This window comes from Myxine glutinosa, chromosome 2 (genome assembly GCF_964187855.1).
Source record: "Myxine glutinosa chromosome 2, kmMyxGlut1.1, whole genome shotgun sequence".
Lineage (NCBI taxonomy): Eukaryota > Metazoa > Chordata > Myxini > Myxiniformes > Myxinidae > Myxine > Myxine glutinosa.
In genome coordinates this window covers 101,276,839-101,297,924 of record NC_136262.1, presented here as the reverse complement: position 1 = coordinate 101,297,924, position 21,086 = coordinate 101,276,839, and the positions used below count along the sequence as shown (strand labels likewise).

The following is a 21,086-nucleotide window of genomic DNA, read 5'->3' as shown; positions in this document are numbered from 1 at the left end:
TCAGCTGGGGCAGTAGAAAATAAAGAAAGGTAAGAGAGGTAATGGCGTCTGTTTGTGACAGAGCTGGCAAAGTTGTGGTGGGATGCTAACCCTAACTGGATCAAGACAAAGGCATGGTCAACAAGGATCTTATGAAGCCAAACAAGTTCATACTATATGATAAAGGCAGATCCAGCTCTCGAGAATTCTCCAAAACTGTCAGTTCCAACCGTTGGTCAAATTACAACACTGAATCGCTATGTAAGGTAATGATGTAATGTTCTCTTTGTAATATTTAACTTGTTCCAATCTGACCTGCAGCTCAGCCTTCCCTCAAAAATAATAATCACACCAAGAGCGACAATTGCTTTGCACTACATGTTCCCTACCGATGTTATTTTCGAAGTCCAAAAAGGGGTGAAAAATCTGTGAAAAACTCTGTGAAAATTGATGAAACGCAATGAAAATGGAACTCGTTCTATACCTTATTAAAATAAAGCCACGTACCAAGTTTCAGTTGAAAAAGTCTGAAAAACCACAGGTTGGACGGACAGACAGACAGACGGAGAGTAAACCTATAGTCTACTACGAAGAAACTGGTAGGGGACAATAATTGTATGTATCTTTAGGGAACACATTATCGTGTTCAGAGCAATTCACACCACCTCTGAACGGATGGACCAAACAGACTTTAACTCGCTCAGACTGTGTCAATTATTGCGGACTTTACGCGCACACGTGGGACTGAGGAGAATCACGAGGCGCATTATCTCTTTTAAAACCAAATGGGTTTATTTCCCAAAACAAATGACAACCAGGAAAGATTGACCCGATGGAAAGTTTGAAGGTTGACAGTGCAGTTGACAGTTGGTTGACAGTTGACAGTGCATGTCAGAGCAGAAACTCTACCATGAAGTCCAAGGAACTCTGACATATCCGTTAGAGGATATGACATATCCGTATCCGTTAGTATGACTCTGACATAGAATTGTGAGGAGGCATACATCTGGGGAAGGGTATAAAACTATTTCTAGAGTGTCAAAAGTTCCCAAGAGCACAGTGAGCTCCATCAATAGGAAATGGGAAGAATGTGGAACTTCCCAGACTGTTCCTAGAGCTGGCTGTCTGACCAAACTGAGCAACCAGGCAAGAAGGATCTTGATCAGAGAGGTGACCAAGAACCCAATGACCATTCTGACAGAACTGCAGAGTTACTTCATTGAGATGGGAGAATCTGCTGGAAGGACAACAGTCTCTGCAGCACTTCACAAAACTCAACTTTATTGGAGAGTGGCCTGGCAGAAGCCACTCCTGAGAAAAAGGCATATGGCAGCACACTTGGAGTTTGCAAAAAGGCAAATGAAAGACTCTGAGAGCATGAGGTAAAATGTTCTGGGGTCTGATGGGATGAGAACTTGAACTTTGTGGCCTGCATGCAAATCGCTACATCTGACGGAAACTGAGCACAGCTCATCACCCATTGAACATTATCCCTACCATGAAGTATGGTGGTTGCAGTGTCATGCTATGGGGATGCTTTTCAGCGACAGGGACTGAGTGTCTTGTAAGGATAGAGGGAACAATGAATGGAGCCAAATACAGGCAAATCCTTGAGGAGTACCTGGTTCAGAGTGCAAAAGACCTTCGACTGCGGCAACAATTTTCCAACAAGACAATGACCCCAAGCATACAGCCAAAGCGCCACTGGAATGGATACAGAACAAGAATGTGAAAGTCCTTCAGTGAGCCAGTCATAGCCCAGACTTGAATCCCATTGAGAATCTGTGGAAAGACTTGAAGATTGCTGTTCACCGACGCTCCCCATCCAAATTGACAGAGCTTGAATAAATCTGCAAGCAAGAATGGGAGAAACTCCCCAAATCCAGATAGGCAAAGCTGATACAAAAATACCCAAGAAGACTCAATGCTGTAATCACTAACAAAGTCGCTTCTACGAAGTATTGACTCAAGGGGTTGAATACTTATGTAAATTAGATATTTATGTATTTCATTGTTATTTATTTATTTTATTATATTTTTTATTCCACTTTGACCTTATAAGGTATTATGTGTAGATCAGTGACAAAAATCTCAATTTAATCCATTCTAAATGCAGGCCATAACACAACAAAATGTGAAAAACGTCAAGGGGTGGGAATACGTTCTGAAGGCACTGTATGGTGGTGCAGGTACCAAAATGGTTGCAGTGAAATACACAAGGAAAACTGGAGTGCGTTGGATTGGAACATCCCCTCTAACGGATATTGTCATCCAATGATATTAAATTCCAATAAAGTGGGACTTCTATCATATCATAAACAACACATTGGCACAAAAATTTGCCGGCTAAGAATTGCTGCAAGACAGGATGCCTCAGTCTCTCTTTCCTCCATAGACCAACCAAGAATGGAACTTCTCTACGTATTGTGAACGACCTCCTTAAAGGTAGGAATATTTTTTAGATCATGTAAAAAAAAATTTTTAATGGAAGATTAACAAGATGAACCACCGTGGGAATGTTAAGATTTTAAAGGTTATTGTGAAAAAAAAAAACGTTGAAGTTAACTTTCCGAAAGTATTCAGCTTTATATTCATAGTTCAATGGAAACTTTGATGGAAACATAAGCGATGAGAGGACAAGGAAATGATGAAGAAGAAAAAAACTGACAATAAAAATAAACAAACAAACAAAACAACGAAACTTTTCAACATTTAAAAACTCCAACTCTCATGTCAAAAACTATTTACATTTCAACAATACATACCTTGATGAAGAAACGTTTGGAAATAAACACTAATTTATCGACATCATACAATGACAGCATCTACCGACTCGTACGCCTAGATCAAGACTACAACTTTATAGACAAACGCTACTCAGAAGCCCATTAAAAATGAAGATAACATTACAGTTGGTAATGGGTATATATACCCAGCTCAACATGGGCTCTGGCTCGCTGGCTCTCTCTCTCTCTCTCTCTCTCTCTCTCTCTCTCTCTCTCTCTCTCTCTCTCTCTCTCTCTCTCTCTCTCTCTCTCTCTCTCTCTCTGTCTCTCTGTCTCCCGCATGGTGCCAGTACTGTCATCTTTCCACTATAATCACAGGAATGTGCAGCATCCATGCTGGCACATTGGCCTCGCCATTGAGATGTAATTTATGCACATGCCCTTCCGCGGGTACAATAAGACTATGCACAAATAGCATTCTGGATAGCTGTTTTTTCTGAGGATGTCATTAATGGAGAGTTTGATCTCACAAAGTAATGTGCTGCATGTATGCCGACTGCATGCCATCCCGCTGACTGCAACTCACTGAAAGCATTAAAGGTATTTTTTTTTATAGAGAGGTCAAGGCTCATAATTAGAGCTGAATGACAGAGGGTAAGATGGCTACACACTGACAGCAGAGTAAAAATGAACAGGAAGATGAAGGACGCAGTCAAAGTCACAGACAGGCTGGAAGGACAACAAGAGACACAAGACACACTGGAGAATTAAGCAGAAGAGTAGAGGTGGGTGGAGGAGAATGCCAACAGACTGGACAGCCAATTTGGGAAAGTAGATTTGGGAAAGGTAACAAGATGATGTTTTTTGAATGAGTGCACATGAACTCAACGGATGAGCAAGTCCCAAGCTCATAGGTATCAAGTTTGAAAAACAAAAATAGAATATTTCATCTGAATGTTGAAATGGGCGTTACAGGTTGAAAAATAAATAGTTCCTTATTTCAGTCAAACCAAGGGAAAAGTGGGCGGGGTCTGCATTTTATGAACAAAATTGAAGTTCAGACATGGAACAATTGTCTGTAGGCAAATGGCAAGCCAGTGCCGATTACAAGGCTGAACCACCATAGATCCAAAACTGAACATTCCGACAGTGAATTATGTTGTGAATTATGCTACTGCCAACATAATGTAGTGTGAGTAGCAAGCGTCATGCTGCAGGTTTTTGATGTGTTTGTTGTTGGACTAAAAATAAATGCAATTCCACTACCTCATGCAGATAAATGTGACACCAATAAAAGGAAAGCATCTCTTGGAGCCCAAAATAGTATAACCAGAGACATATCAAAAACATGTGCTCACCCACCGTTCTGATTTCTAATTAGTGAAACGACACCAGCTGAAATTAGATTGTGTGCACAATAACCCTCACACAGATAATGGAAAATGCCGTTTCTTTTGTCCAAATTAATTCATGGAAAAACAAAAGGATTGCGGGGGGGAGGAGTGGGGCGTGGGATTAGGAAGCTCGTATCATACTGACAGCATGGAAGTGAGAGCAGTGGTGAATATGAAGCCTATGAATGAACAGGATCTGTTCTGATAAAATCAGAGAAACTGAATCTCAGAAAAGTCATTCTTTAGCTGGAAAATAATTCGTACCATCAAACGAAGAGTACCAGTTCACTGGTAATTCCATGTGTGTCGTAAAAAGGCGACAAACAGGGTTGGCGGCAGGAAGGGCATCCGGCCGTAAAACATTGCTTCAAAAAGGGGACCAAACAGGGGAAAAAGGGGACCAAACAACAACAACCAACGGTCCCCGAAAAAGGCCAACCCCCGCTTGCGGGGAAAAATGGCCTCTAAAGGTGTTTTTTTTTTTGTTTTTTTTTACGAAGAGTTTGAGAATGGTACCGAGCACAATATATCCAGTAACATAAGCCAATGTGTAAACGAGAAGGACAATATGAGAATCCAAACAAGTCTGATTAGTTTACTGTGTCTTTAGAACAGAACAATTGGTGAAAAATGGAATAAAAGTTAGTTTTGCTAATATTTTAACATGCTTTTTAAAATGAAAAACACTGATGCAAAATAGAACAGGCAACTTCAGGCTTGAAAAATGAAATCAATGTACAATAGGTCAGGTTACACATTAAGGTACCACCAGTACCACCAGGTCTTTGCTACACCTTCTGTGCGTGTGAGGTGCAGCAGCCGGGTGGTGAGATAACGAGCCCGCTCATCTGCCATTGGGTCCGGCAAGGTCCAGCAGTCTCCAAGTTGTGCCAGAATGCCGGAGACACGCGATAGACTGAAAAACACATACACACACATATGTATGTATTGTTGCGGATTTGAGAATCCTGCACGTTGATAATTGTTGTAAATATCACCCTCTGTAAATAATAGTCATTCCTTGGAAATACCTCCATTAATTATAAAGGTCAAAGGTCGTCCCTTTAGCTAGTCCATCGCATACACGTAGAAAATCATAGGATCTTCTAAATAGTTATCTCTCTATTCTATGTCAGTATAAGGCTCTGTTTCCCATTAGTTGACTCTGCATTGCACCAAATGAAATAAGGTAGAATCCCCTTTCAATTGCCACCAAAACGCAATTGCCGGCAGCGTTCGCTGCCCTTTGGCTGGGGCTCGCTCGAATCGCCCCAAAACCTCCATTACGCACATGGTTAAGCTGGAGAAGAAAGAGGAGGAGCCGTCGGATCACGGGCGGGGCACCACCTCATCATCAAAGGTGGAGCCAGTGAGCCCCCACCAGCCAACCAGGGCTGATGAGATACCATCACGGGCAGAGCGCGCATTGATCTTGAAGTGCGTTATATAAGCGCCCGCGCAAGCCTTTTCACGGCAGATGCGTGACCCAGCAGATGCGTGACCCAGCAGATGCATGACCCAGCAGATGCGTGACCCAGCAGCAGATGTGTGACCCGGCAGATGCGTGACCCGGGAGATGCGTGACCCAGCTGAGTTCTGCACAAGAGAGATTTCTGCGGAGAGCCGCTTCAACCAGCCCCGTTTCAACCAGCCGCGTGAAGCCCTGATGGGGCAGCGAGTGACCCTGCCGGTGTGCGGTGTAAAGCCGAATACGAGGAACTGCCGGCTCTTCGCTTCCCGCCCGGAGCGGACCCGCTTGCTGTGCCCTGTGGTCCCACCTTCGCATCCTTCCCACCATTCCTGCCTGAGAATTCCCCATTCGTGTAAGTCTGACTGTCGTCTGTCTTTCTGTGTTGTCTTGGTAATAAGTTAAGCCTGTATAGATAAGCTAGAATTGCACTGTGTCTTCTTCCTCTTCTGTAATTATTTTCGTCTTTCCTTCTCCCTTGGTTTCTTTGATTGTGTACATAATTAGTAATAAATCCCTGTTCTTCCTACCTTTGCCTTTTTTCCTTCACATCCATTCGTCGTTGTGATTTCCCCCAATGAGTACCTGTGGCGCGATTTCGGCCAACGTTTGAGAATCGGGTTTAGTCCATGTTAAATGGCTCGAACCGCGGGCTGCTAAAAACCGCTCAGCAAATAACATCTTGTCCGGGGTTTGAGCGGAGTTACCCCCCTGCCTTGTGGAGCGGGGTAGCTTCAGGATCGGAGACGGCCAGTGCAAATAGAAGGGGGATTAACCCCCCCCCCCCCCCCACCGAGGGGAGCGCCGTACTCCGTTTCTGTAACAGTATATGTACATACATATATATATATATATATATACACACATCCACCACCAGTCAAAAGTTTTAGAACACCTCAATTTTTCCAGTTTTTATTGAAATTTACGCAGTTTAATGTCTCAATGTACTCTGAAATTAAGCATAAAACAAATAAACAATTGGAGATTTAAAAAAATCATAGATTCATTTTGTTTAACAAAATTTAATTTAAATTTTTGACTCAGCAAAGTAGCCACCTTTTGCAGATATAACCGCTGTACACACTCGAGGCATTCTTTCTACATTGGAAATCAAATATTGTTCGGGAAGTTCTTCCCAACACTGTTGCAGAAGTTCCCACAAATGTGTTGCACTTGTAGGTTGCTTTGCTTTCACCCTTCTGTCCAGTTCATCCCAAACCAGCTCGATGGGGTTTAAGTCTGGAGACTGTGCTGGCCATTCCATGATTTGAAGCCTACCATCTTGTTCTTTTCCTCGAAGGTAGTTTTGACATAGCCTGGAGGTGTGTTTAGGGTCATTATCCTGCTGTAGGATGAATCCCTGACCAACTAGGCGTATACCAGAGGGTATTGCATGGCGCTGCAAAATGCTGTGGTAGCCCTTTTGGTTCAGGGTGCCTGTCACTCTGTGCAAGTCGCCGACTCTGGATTCGCCGACTCTGGATTCTGCAAGTCGCCGACTCGCCGTCCAGCAAAAGAGCCCCAGACCATCATGCTTCTTCCTCCATGTTTGACAGTTGGTGTCACACACTGAGGAACCATCCTTTCGCCGACTCGACGGCATAAAAAAACCCTGCGTGATAAACCAAAGATTTCAAATTTTGATTCATCGGTCCATAAGACCTTCTTCCAGTCTTCAGTGGTCCACTGGTGGTGCTTCATGGCCCAGGCAAGCCTCTTTTTCTTATTTTGTCATCTTAGCAATGGCTTTCTAACTGCCACTCGACCTGTCAAACCTGCAGCTCGAAGTCTTCTCTTCACAGTTGAAACTGAGACTTGCTTACTTCGACCAGTGTTAAGCTGTGCTTGAAGCTGTTGTCCTGTGAGCCGCCTATCATGCAAGCTGTTGACTCTCAGAAACTTGTCTTCTGATTCTGTTGTGGCTTTGGGTCTGCCAGACCTCTTCCTGTCAGAGTTTCCTCCAGTTTCCAAGTGCCTTTTGATGGTGTAGGAAACTGTACTCACTGACACCTTGGCTTTCTTTGCAATTTCTCTAAAGGAAAGACCTACACTTTTAAGGGTTATAATGGTCTGTCTGTCTTCCTTTGTTAATTGCATTTTTCTCGCCATTATGATAGCAATATACTACTTCCTGCAGTGCAATATTGTCCAAATAATGCTTCAGAGGGTCTAATAACAGTCTGGTCCAATACTGCTTTTATACAGACAGGGGGTTTGTAATCAAGTATTCAGCAGAGGTTGGGACACCTGTAGGAATTGTTTGCATCAACTTTCAAGGCTTAATTTACTTACATTGCTGCAGAACAGCTGTAAGTTGTTAACCCATTACTTGTTCCGTGAAGAAGGCTTTCTTTACAATACAACTGTGCAATTTACATTATTTTCCCGTTTTTGCGAACCTAAACTTTTTTTTTAAACCTCAAGCAGTTTACTGCTTACATTTGTACCATTTCAGGTTATTCACTGGACTTGAATTGCTTAAATTTCAATAAAAACTGGAAAAATTGAGGTGTTCTAGAACTTTTGACCAGTAGTGTACACACACACACACACACACACACACACACACACACACACACACACACACACACACACACACACACACACACACACACACACAACACACACATTCCTTACTTTGTGCAAATGGCCAAGGATGTACATGTGCCTCTGTTATTTCACCTATCACATGGTAAATATATTTCCCTCTCACTCAATGTCAAAAAAGTAGATACACGGCCTTTCCTGGATCTTCTAAAGGGTGGAGACATATTTGACTAGTACGACACTCAGTAGAGAGCATATCTCCGCCAGGTTGAACAGTTTACATTTTGAATCCCACTGATAGGCCAGATCTGGATCTGGTCCTGAAACAAAATCTAATTGCTTGTTTTTGATGCCTATCCAACTCATCTCTCAAGTTTTGTCATACCTCGTCCACAACTTTTTGAAATATCGTGATATACAGTCACGTGAAAAAGTAAGGTAAAGTTTTGACTTTTTCCCCTTGTAAAGTTTTGACTTTTTCAACATATTTCAACATACAGCTATTTGATCTTCATTTCAACAATATTGAAAGATAAAGGTGATATAATGTAACAAATATCATGAAACATTTACATTTTGTAGTCCATTGTATAATTTAAATAAACATAAATGCAAATTTCGCATGTGGAAAAAGTAAGTACACCCATGTAAAGTTTTGACTTTTTCAACATATTTCAACATACAGCTATTTGATCTTCATTTCAATAATATTGATAGACAAAGGTGATATAATATAACAAATATCATGAAACATTTACATTTTGTAGTCCATTGTATAATTTAAATAAACATAAATGCAAATTTCGCATGTGGAAAAAGTAAGCACACCCTTGGCTCTAATCGGAGGTATTCCCCCCTTTGGCAGAAACAAAACTCAAGTAGGCGTTTCTTATAACTGTCCACCAGTCTCTGACATCGACTGGGAGAAATTTTTGCCCACTCCTCCATGCAGAAGTCTTTCAGCTGTGCGATGTTTGAGGGGTTTCTTGCATGCACAGCTCGTTTCAAATCCCCCCACAACATCTCAATGGGATTTACATCCGGGCTTTGACTTGGCCATTCCAGAACCCCCCATTTCTTTCTTTTCAGCCATTCCTTTGTGGATTTACTGGTTTGTTTAGGGTCATTGTCATGTTGCAAGGTCCACCTTCGGTTGAGCTTCAACTTTCCGACAGATGGCCTCAAATTATCCTCAAGCACCCTCTGGTACAATGAAGAAATCATAGTGGATTATATGATGGTGAGCTGCCCAGGCCCTGATGCAGCAAAGCTGCCCCAAACCATAATATTTCCACCACGATGCTTTACAGTTGGTATTAGGTTCTTGTGGTTAAATGCTGTCTTTGGTTTTCGCCAAACATGTCTTCTGGTACTGTGGCCAAATAGCTCCACCTTTGACTCATCTGTCCAGAGCACATTGTTCCAGAAGTGCTGGTCTTTGCCCAGGTGTTCATTGGCAAACTTTCGTCTTGCCCTGATGTTCTTTCTGGACAGCAAAGGTTTCCTCCTGGCACACCTGCCATGTAGATCAAATTTGTGCAGCCTCTTTCTAATGGTAGACTCATGCACTTTGACATCAACAGTGGCAAGAGCTACCTGTAGGCCCTGTGATGACATTCTGGGGTTCTTAGAGACTTCTTTCAGCATCTTGCGGTCTGCTCTCGGGCTGAACTTGCTGGGGCAGCCTGGCCTGAACAAGTTGGCAGTTGTTTGGAATCTTCTCCGCTTGTAGATGATCTTCCGGGCAGTCGAATGATTGATTTCAAATTGTTTGGAGATCTTTTAAAATCCCTTCCCAGACTCGTAGGCATCTATAACCTTCTTTCTGAAGGCCTCAGAGAGCTCTTTTGATCTGGGCATGGTGATGCCGCAAACTTCAACAACAAAGAGTAAACCAAACTAAATGTCTGAGGTTTAAATAAGACAGGTTCCTCCAAGATCCTCTCCAACGATGTGCTCATCATTTGCACCTGAGCTGGTGCACCTGATTCTAATTTTAGGTATTTGAAGTCGTGATCAATGTAGGGGTGTACTTACTTTTTCCACATGCGAAATTTGCATTTATGTTTATTTAAATTATACAATGGTGGACTACAAAATGTAAATGTTTCATGATATTTGTTATATTATATCACCTTTATCTATCAATATTGTTGAAATGAAGATCAAATAGCTGTATGTTGAAATATGTTGAAAAAGTCAAAACTTTACATGGGTGTACTTACTTTTTCACGTGACTGTATATTGGTTTTGGCCCCATGTCTTAATGGTGAAGAATTACTTGGAAAATAAAAAATAATTAGCTTGTATCCGGATTTGGATCTTCACCAAAATCGAATCGATTTGGTTTTGCCACAAACCCAACCTGCCCACCAAGTTTCGTCCGAATCTGTCCACAACTGTTTGAAAAAAAATGCTATAAATTGTTTTTAGCACAGTCACAAAATGGTGAAGAATCACTTAAAAATGTATCGGATCCGGATTCGGATCTTTCCCAAAATCTAATCACTTCGTCCTTGTCACACACCCAAACCTGTCCACCAAATTCGTCAGCAACTTTTTGAGATATCCCGTTGAAAGACAAATAATCAAAACAAACAGACAGACAAACAGGGGTGAAAACATAACCTCCGTGCACCTTCGATGGAGGTAAAGACGTTGCAGGTGAGAGTTAATAACAAGTATAATCAGTGCTGATGCCATAATCTCACATACTTTTATCCTGAAAAGTTTGATACATTCTGAGGTAAAAATGGTATGCAGGACATACCAACTATAGACAGCAGTTGCCTTAATTGAATGTCAGTATGGACTGAACGTGGATTGCATTAATTGCACTGTTCATAAATGCAAGGATGATAGGATGACATCATCTCAAAGCACAGCAGACAAGCACAGCTGAGCAACTCCCTATTTCATTTATATTATATTCCTTCATATGCAGCATGTTCCTGCGGGTTTGCATCATTGCTGGGAGCGTGGCTGTGCTGCTGATGCAGTGCCCCCTGGATGTTAGAGCTGGAAATGGATGCCAAATTATATTGCCCACTATTCGCAAAGGACACCGTGGGATATTTATTCTTTAACCTCCACCAATTAATGCACACACATTGATGAATTGCCTGTGAAACACCAGGGTGGCAGTTTAAAGGTCTAATGGGTCTTAAAGGGTTTGAGATCTTGAAGAGTATTCAGGGTCTTAAAGGGTTCGGGGTTTTAAAGGGTCTTAAAGGTCTTTGGGGTCTTCAGGTTTGAAGGGGTCTAACCTCTCAAAGGGTCAAAAGGGTTCAAACCAGGGTTAAAACCAGGGCTGGGTCAGGGTTCAAACCCAGGCTAGACAGCAGAGGCGAGTGTGCATATCACTGGCTGGTATGAGTGTGCATATCACTGGCGAGTGTGCATATCACTACATTTTATTGAGACACTCTGCAGATATATGTAATACGATATATACAGTACCGGTACTTGAATATTCTACTTTTCTTAATACTTACCGGTACCCCCTGCTTAGGGTTGGATCTGTCATGCTCAGAGGTCACAATGAGGATCCAACAGACAAAGCTTCATCCCTAAAAACATTTTTAAAAAGGAGAGAGTAAACAACGGAGCTATTAATGGAAATTACTGTTCAGCAATTATTTATTTACGAAATACCCGCATGAACGAACTGTGCCTGACGTAGGCCCTTACTCTTCTTCTTCTTTAGCTTTGATCATTTGATGGTGTTATCAGAGCCGTGAGACTCTATATACGCCACGTGCGCACACCTGATAGGCGGTGAATGAAGAAGCCTTTTGGTAAACCAATATACTAAATGGTTTTCCCACTCTCTTTCAAAATAACCAAGCAGCTGCACATTTCCAGGTCGCTCCACCAGCTTCATTACACCGACCGGGGCTAAATGTGACACCTCCACCACAGCACAGCTACAATCAGAAATGTCGGACCATAGAACAGGCTCATCCTGGAGCTTCATGCTCTGCAACGCCTTCACCTTCCGTGAACACTCCAGACAGGTGTTGGTCCCACGTGACCTTCGGTGCTAATGCTCGTCAGTGTAGAGCACCGTGCTCGTACCAGCTTCAGGGCAAATGACGAGGCCCACAACTAAGGGCGACGAGTTCACCTGGGCCATACGTCAGTCGCCTTATCTTCCTCAAGAATTGTAATAGCAGGTATGTGGATACACGGACAGAGGTGAGCATTGTGCTGCTGTTGCTACTTTTGGAGATCAGATGCTCCTGGGATTACACTCCTGCTCCGTGTATATAGATGATATTCTAATTTCCAACACACCCGCAGAACATCAGCAATACCTGTCTCCTTTTCACCCGTTTGCAGGATTTCGGCATCGTCATCAATTCCACAAAGTGCATATTCGGTGTCCTGGAGTTGAATTTCCTTGGCCACTGTGTTAACCACTCAGGAATCCATCCGCTCCAGGAGAAGGTGCAGTTTATTCGGGATTTCCCATTACCGTCATATCAACGCAAACTGCGAGAGTTGTTGGGCCTCATCAACTTTTACCACCGATTTATTCCAAACGCAACCACAACACTGCAGCTGCTGATTGAGTTACTCACAGCTGGAAAGCACCCTGAAGTGCGCCGATTGGCGGACCTTGACAGACTTCCACACCATCAAAGACGCATTGGCCAATACCTCACTCCTGATATCTCATTCCTGATGCCTCATTCCTGATGCCTCATTCCTGATGCCTCAGTCCTGATGCCTCAGTCCTGATGCCTCAGTCCTGATGCCTCAGTCCTGATGCCTCAGTCCTGATGCCCCACTCCTGATGCCCCACTCCTGATGCCCCACTCCTGATGCCCCACTCCTGATGCCCCACTCCTGATGCCCCACTCCTGATGCCCCACTCCTGATGCCCCACTCCTGATGCCTCACTCCTGATGCCTCAGTCCGGATGCCTCAGTCCGGATGCCTCAGTCCGGATGCCTCCCTCCTGATGCCTCCCTCCTGATGCCTCAGTCCTGATGCCTCCCTCCTGATGCCTCAGTCCTGATGCCTCAGTCCGGATGCCTCAGTCCGGATGCCTCAGTCCTGATGCCTCCCTCCTGATGCCTCAGTCCTGATGCCTCAGTCCTGATGCCTCCCTCCTGATGCCTCCCTCCTGATGCCTCAGTCCTGATGCCTCCCTCCTGATGCCTCAGTCCTGATGCCTCCCTCCTGATGCCTCCCTCCTGATGCCTCAGTCCTGATGCCTCCCTCCTGATGCCTCCGTCCTGATGCCTCCGTCCTGATGCCTCAGTCCTGATGCCTCAGTCCGGATGCCTCAGTCCTGATGCCTCCCTCCTGATGCCTCAGTCCTGATGCCTCAGTCCTGATGCCTCCCTCCTGATGCCTCACTCCTGATGCCTCCCTCCTGATGCCTCAGTCCTGATGCCTCCCTCCTGATGCCTCAGTCCTGATGCCTCCCTCCTGATGCCTCAGTCCGGATGCCTCACTCCTGATGCCTCAGTCCGGATGCCTCACTCCTGATGCCTCAGTCCGGATGCCTCACTCCTGATGCCTCACTCCTGATGCCTCCCTCCTGATGCCTCCCTCCTGATGCCTCAGTCCTGATGCCTCCCTCCTGATGCCTCCCTCCTGATGCCTCCCTCCTGATGCCTCCCTCCTGATGCCTCACTCGTGATGCCTCAGTCCTGATGCCTCAATCCACCACCATGCCAGTTTAGTCAGGTTCACTATGTTAACAAATATAATTTCGTTCAGAAATTTGGGAGATTAGCAAACCTGTACATTTTTGGAATCATCAGAGCATGGAGAATCCGAAAATCAATGTTGGCATTTGCAGAGACAGATTTTAGATTTTCAAAATGGCCGCCATAAAATACATATTTTGCGCGATCTCGGCTTCTAGTCAACCTAGAAACTTAATTAAATATGCTAATCCTATGTTTCTGGGTCAAGGAATCCAATAAAGGCCTCAAAATAGTGCTCAGGATTATAGAAAAGCAACAAACAAAGGTAATTGAAAACCATTGTCTTTATATTTGTGATATAACTATTACATAATACATGATGATATTGCAAGTCCTTTAAAGTTATAGGTATGGGTTTATAAAGCAAGAAAGCAGCCTTGTTAGTATCAGATTGAACTATAAGTCCTATACACAGGATCTACTAGGTCTATACCGTTCAGGAATATGCTTTTACAGATCTTCATCACTGTCCTGAGTGTCATTTTCGCAAAGGTGTCTTCGCAAATGCCAACATTAATTTTTGGATTCCTCATGCTCTGAATATTCCAAAAATGTAGTTTTGCTAATCTCCAAAAATTTTGAACGAAAAAACATAGTGAACCTCACTAGATGGTAGAAGCGTCTGAGGTCGGGGTGGACCTGGCCCTTCACCATTTCATCGATGCCGACTGGCGTCCATTGGCCTTTTTCTCAAAAAACGCTGAAGCCAACAGAGCGCAAGTGCAGTACCTTTGACCGGGAAATACTCACGGTATACGTCTCCATCAAGCATTTCCGCCACTTTTGGAGGCCAGACAATTATCTGTCCTGACTGATCACAAACCTTTATCTTTCGCTCTGTCCACCCATTTGGACTCGCTCCTCTCGCACACTTTCCGGCACGATATTTACGAGTACAATTTGCTGTCGACCATTTCTTATCTGGGCTGTGACTTTTATTGTGTTTTACATGGACAAGCAACACCTATTCTTTTGTTTGTTCCTTGACCTACTGACAAAAGCACCCAAACAAATATGCAAAACTTTAGCTTGAATGGATTCAAGTTTTTTGAAGATTGTCTTTGACATATCCAAAATGATCTGAATACTGTAGTCGAGATGGGAACGAATAAGGGCTTTGTACAAGAGGAGGCTTTCCTGGTGAGCACCCCAGAATGTACCTGAGAGACTTCAAATTCAACTTAGGCCCCTGGCGCATTTGACAGCCAGCCTCTTAGTATGAGAGCTCCAAGTTAACCCCTTATCGAAAACAATACCAAGAAAGGACACCTCAAATGATGCTTTGAGGGAGGAACCACTGACCAATATGGATGTTTCCTGAATCATTTTATCACGAGAGAAAATGACAAATTTTGATTGGAGCAAGATAACTTAAACCCCCATCTCTGGGCCGACTGCTCCATCAAGCCGATATCTGCCTGAATTTTTCTTGTCGAGAGACCTAAGTTTTTACTCCGGCCGGACCAACAGAACAATGTCGTCCGCAAAAAGCAATATCTTGCCGTGAAGCCACGAGAGGGAGGATACGTCATTAATCATAATGTTGAGGGGCACGGGGCTCAGACAACTACCCTGGGGGATGCCTTCTTTCCATTGATAAATGGGAGAAAGGACCTGGCCACTCTTACCTGAAATGAGCTGTTGGTCAGTCCCAGATACACCTGAACATTTTGTCTCCAATTCCGAGATGGTGCAGCTTGTAAATGAGGCCTTTTGTTCTGACCATGTCGTAAGCTTTATGAATGTCAAGGAAGACACCGAGGAGGAATTCCTGATTATTAAGCGATTTCATGACCTCATTCACCAGGAGGACAATATGGTCCATTGCTGAAGGACCCTTACAAAATCCAAGTTGGGATTCGTACAGCAAGTTATTATTTTCCAAGAAGAAAAACAGACGATTGTTGAACATCTTCTCCATTAGTTTGCATGCAACGGAGATAAGGGCAATTGGGTGGTACGAGTACTGATTTCTGGCTTTAGGGATCGGAATGACTATGGAATGTTTCCAATCATGAGGCAGTTCCCCTGAAGACCAAACCCTATTGAATAATTCAAGAAATACACCCAACACCTTGTCACCCATGTGTTTGAACATGTGGAAGGTTAGGAGGTTAGAGCCAGTGCCACTGTTCTTAGACTTTTGGATAGCCTGCTTGACTTCCCAGAGAGAAAGGTCGAGAATGAGTGGGGAAGTCATGTGATGCCAGTCATTGGGGGTGTCTCTGTGTTGGGTCACGTATTGAAGTTTGGGCAATTTGGACTCACTGTCAGTTATTTTCTCCAATAAGGTCAGAGAAGTGGTTGCCAAGGGCCTTAGCCTTTCCATGTTAGAGGAGGTTTTATTGAGGGAAACAAGCATGGGGATGCTCCTTCCTCTATCTTAGATTCCATGCTTGGATTTCGCTCTTCTCCAAATGGATTGAAGAGGGGTGTCTGGATTAATGGAAGAGCAAAATTTCTGCCATAAGACCATCTTTGCTGGTTTAATGGAAATGTTTTACATCGTTCTAAAGATCACCCTTCAACCTATGCAGCAGGTGATGAAGTGTTACAAGTACTGTAAGTATTTATCAGATCATATGCTGGTTAAACTGTCTATTTCATTGGCCATTTTCCAGGAGCCATCACAATGCCATCACAAAGTTAACAGTCCTGTCATCGATTTATTAGCCGCCGTTGGACTTGGTTTGAAACGGGGGCTTATGGATTGGGTCTCGTCAGTCCATCCGTCCACAACCATATCTCGGAGATGTATGGACCAATTTTGCTCATACTTGGTACAAAGACAATACACATCATGGTACACATATACACATCATTTTGTTTCATGATGCGATCAAAGATGGCCGACTGGCGGCCATTTTAGTTGTAAAAAACCCGATGTTGAACACGTCCTCACCTCAACCATTTCCCGGACATGCATTTACCAATGTTTCTCAAACTTGGCACACAGATAATGAATGATGCCTTACATATGCACGGTATTTTCTTTCGAGATCAGATCCAAGATTGCTGATTGGTGGCCATTTGGTTACTTAAACGTGTCCCCAAAGATTTCTCAACATGCATGGACTGATTTTGTTTAAACTTTGCACAAAGACAATATATGAGAGTATACATATGCAGAAGATTTTGTTTTGTAATCCAACCAAAGATGGCTGACTGACGGCCTTTAACCCTGTACAGCAAAATTACCAAAACCACAGGGGCTATGACATTTTATGTCTTTTTCTTCTTGATTCTCTCATTATTGCACTGTCGGCCTCTCGCATAAAAATATTGTATACAAAGGCGCTACTCGTGGAGGAGCTAGAACATAGAATGGATCAGGACAAAACAGTAGAAAGAGAGAGGGAAATCAAACAAACAGCAGGGTTGAGGAATAACATAAAGGGAGACTTGGACAAATAACGTAGGAAGAATGAGGGGTAGGGGCGGACACATGGGGTGAAGACGATGGATACAGAAGCAAACTTTCAGGAAGGGAAAACTGGAAATTTGGAAAGAGGTGGGCTCGGGGAGGATTAACAGGGGTAGAGAAGGTCACGGTTTTGGATGGCGGATGACCTAAGACGAGATGAGGGATGTTACATCAGAGGGTACAGTAATCAGCAAATAAATTTCCTTGACCTTCCAGCTCTGCTGTCCAATATCTTGCCCCAGTGGAAGGCAGGCTATTGCTGGCATTTATCCATACTAGGGCATGCCCGTACTATATCTATATCTAAAATTATATCCCCCCCCCTCTATTTACATGAAATGGTTTGGTCCAAAGCGAACGGCTTGCGAGTGGTGACAATCCCCCCCCCTCTATTTACATGCAATGGTTTGGTCCAAAGCGAACGGCTTCCGGAGTTTGGTAAAGAAATCGCCATCGCGTGCACAAACGCGCAGGAAAGCGAATGAATCGCAAATTCGTTTTTATTAGTTGTAAAACATAGTTTAACGCCAACATAGTTTGCAAACGTGAAATAAATGAATACGCTCTCAAATGTGCCATCCGAAGCAGAGTGTGCCCGCCACGTTCGGCACACGCGATCGTTCGCTGCTCTCTGATTGGTTGAATCGTTTTTTGGACATAGCTCGGTAAGTAATTGTCCGATTAATATGAAACCTTGAAAAGGCACATCCTCGGGTCCCCAGCAATATACCTGGCAAGTTAAAAGTATATCGGACCCGTGGTTGTCGAGAAACAGCGGTCACAGACAGACAAACGTACAAACGTACAAACGTACAGACAGAGATTACTGGAATTATAGATAGATGTGTTATGATGGACAGATCTCATGACAGGCAGAAGGCTCTCCTCAACTGGGTGGTACATTTTCTTTATGAACGGAAGTAATGTATTATCCTAGATTGGACTCTATCTCTTGCCCTTTCCTCCGAGGTAAGTGTCTCTCATAATTGCAATGTCTTGAGGCCTATCCTGTTTCTGGTTTACATGATTATGGCCTCTCAGCCCCTTTGGAAAAGTTGATACTATCACATTGCAAATGGACCCTCTCTTTGCGAAAAAGTTTCCCACACCAATGATGCAGGCTGCAGCTGCATCGTTGTCTGTGATATAGAAAAAATACAAAGCTGATGAATCACCTTGATTGTGTCAGTCAATGCTTCGAATTCCCACACACGTACTCTTCCTCTACATAAAGACCACATAGTTCTTTTTACACAGCACTCTCCATTATATTTCTGCAATCACCCTTCGGAAGAGGTGCAGTCATTGTAATGCCTTTGACAGGCAATTGGTCCTGACCTTTCTTAGGCCGATCACATACCTACGCAGACCAATCTGGCCTCCAGGGCAGGGAAGTACCTTGTAAGCCCCGACAGAGCTGTTATTCCTCTGTCGCTCGGTTTCTAGCAGTACACAAAACCCTCATCTGCAGTGTCATGGAGTATGGAAGTCCCCTGTGGGCTGATGCTACTAGATCTCACTTTTTGCCTCTGGAAGCAAGGAATCCAAGGCCCTGAAGCTAATTGGAGTTGCTCAATAGAAGTTCACCCCCAACCACAGATTGGTGGCCCAGCAGTTTTCCATTGCTGAATTTCTGATCTTGCCCCATCTGCCATTCTCAGTGTTGTCCCTCACGAGTATTACCAGGACACTCACACAGCTCCCAAATCATATTTTGTTTCCCTCCCCAAATACAAGCTAAATACTCACCACCACGACTGTATCCCTCTCTCAACTGTGAAGTTGCCATGCTGAGTCTGTCCAATCACATTCTTTGCTTCTCTCCATTAAAATGTCAAGTCGCTAACCATTTCATCTCAATAACTATCCTCCCTTGTCCACTCCCACTCTTCAACATTTAATGTGTTTTACGTTTTTTCCTGTTTAATGTTCCCCACTCGGTTCCCTTTTTTTTGACGTCCCTACTTATTATGCTGCCTGCGTGTTCATTCCTTCCCATTTTCTCCTCAATTGTATACCATCTCCCTCTGTTCCATCATCACCCGTCTGTCAATCAGCTCTTTTAAGAGCCTCAACATCTGTAAAAGTAGACATGGGCACTGCAATGCCATCACTGAAGATGGTGTGTTATCATCATGGGAGGAAGATTTGAAGAAGCACTGCCTTTTCAAAGGTGGCATTGTAATGCCAATTCCTATCTTCCCCGAGAGCATCAACATTCAAGCACACCACCATGTTCTTCGTGCCAATCCGTTACCATGGTGCCTTTCCACAATCCAAGCTCACCCAGGTGCTACACAAACCCCTTCTTTCACTGCTGATGTTTCTTCTTCCCACCTCCCTCTTCAATATATCAGACAGTCGACAAATGTAAAAACAGCTGTGACCAAGCAGCTTGCTTTCTCGACTTGGAAGGCCAAACTGAAGGCGCTTGAAGTCACTCCATAAGGCTCGGAACACAGATGTGTCCATCCTGAGACAAGCCAGACAACATCGCCTTGCTGATCTTAAGGCTGAACTCTCCAACCAGTCTCCTTCAAAGTCTTGGTTGTGCCTTGTCGAGTCCCTCTCTGAAGTATTCTCTCCCTCAATCCCTCCCTCTCCTCAAGACACAGAATAATGGCTCAACTCAGTGTTTGTCTGCAAAACGAATGTAAGGCAACTCATTTCACTCTGACACCCACCCTACCCCACTCATACCCACTACCTTGAAGGGTTTCACACTGTGTTCCCCCCAACCTCAACTCTGCATTAGCACCAGGCCCAATGACAATGTAAGCGGTTAACATTGCATCAAGGGTACTGCAAGGGTATAATGAAGCATGATTGTGGAAGATGGGCAGTAATGAGGTAGTTAAGGGTAGAAACAAGGAATGGCATGTGATGTGGCAAATCTGTCATGATGAGGTAATTCAAATCATCTAATGAGGTTGTACATCAAAGTAAGGAGGTAACTGAAGGATGCAATGAAGCATCCATGTGGTAAAAGAACGTTAAATAAGGAATGCATGTGACGAATGAAAATAATGAGGTGGATGGAGGGGATGTGGTGAATACAACGAGGAATGCACGTGCTATACTATCGTTAGTAAACGGAGGTAGCGACGAAGCATCTCATTTTAAGGCGAATGAGAAGCACCGTGTCGCACCCGTACCAGGTAGCCAGCACCAGCATCAGGCTGAACCCACAACAAGTAGCCTACAAGAAGCATCGGGCTCAGGCAGAAACCACACTGCGTTCCTGGTTTCGTACCACAGGTTGCTACAAACACACATGAAACGGGAGGTGTGGTAGCTGAACCAAACACCACGGCATTTTGAGTGGGAACCAAACCTTACAAACTAACGCTGAGAAGTGAGAAAGGTGAGAAAATTATACGTGATACACTGAATGTATGAATGAATGAACGAACGAATGAATGAATAAATCATGCCTTACTCCATCCGCCACCATGCTTGAAGGTAGAACTCAATAAATCAATCATTTTTTTTAACAACATTGGGTTTATAGCTATTTAAAGGCACGTAAGATATATATACATATATCTTACGTATATCTATATATATACATATATATATAGTATAGAGAAATATATCAAAGAAAATATATTATTTTCCGTCTTTTAATATGGAAGAAAAATAATAAGCCAATGTAACGGTGTTTAGCCAATACACCGCCTATTAGGCAACGATCATTAAATACTTTAGGCTATTACTATTATAGGATTTCAAAGTAAATATATTGTACCTTGCTTTATAAATATTTTAATTTAAGATATAAATGATGTGATCCGACAAAGACAGTTTATGAAGATTTTAATTTTA

At 43.5% G+C, this 21,086-nt stretch overlaps 2 protein-coding genes across 5 annotated transcripts in view; one reads left to right on the top strand and one right to left on the bottom strand.

Annotated features, from left to right (window-relative positions):
- The window catches only part of AGTPBP1 (ATP/GTP binding carboxypeptidase 1), a 131,707-nt gene extending 119,923 nt beyond the window's left edge, over positions 1-11,784 (bottom strand). Inside the window, exons 1-2 of the mRNA XM_078772616.1 lie at positions 11,609-11,784; positions 4,894-5,015 (exon numbers count right to left, since the gene is read on the bottom strand). Of these exons, the coding sequence (XP_078628742.1) occupies positions 4,894-5,015; positions 11,609-11,640 (154 nt within the window). The 5' untranslated portion in view covers positions 11,641-11,784. The remainder of the gene's footprint in view (positions 1-4,893; positions 5,016-11,608) is intronic.
- A 202-nt stretch (positions 11,785-11,986) lies between these two features.
- NAA35 (N-alpha-acetyltransferase 35, NatC auxiliary subunit) overlaps positions 11,987-21,086 on the top strand; it is a 161,087-nt gene continuing 151,987 nt past the window's right edge. For 2 of the 4 annotated variants that reach the window (XM_068107648.2, XM_068107645.2), the window contains exons 1-2: positions 12,014-12,289; positions 12,456-12,563. The gene's annotated coding sequence lies outside the window, so the exon portion shown is untranslated. Of the gene's footprint in view, positions 12,290-12,455; positions 12,564-21,086 lie in introns of all 4 variants that reach the window. The other 2 variants (XM_068107647.2, XM_078771364.1) reach the window with 2 other exon arrangements.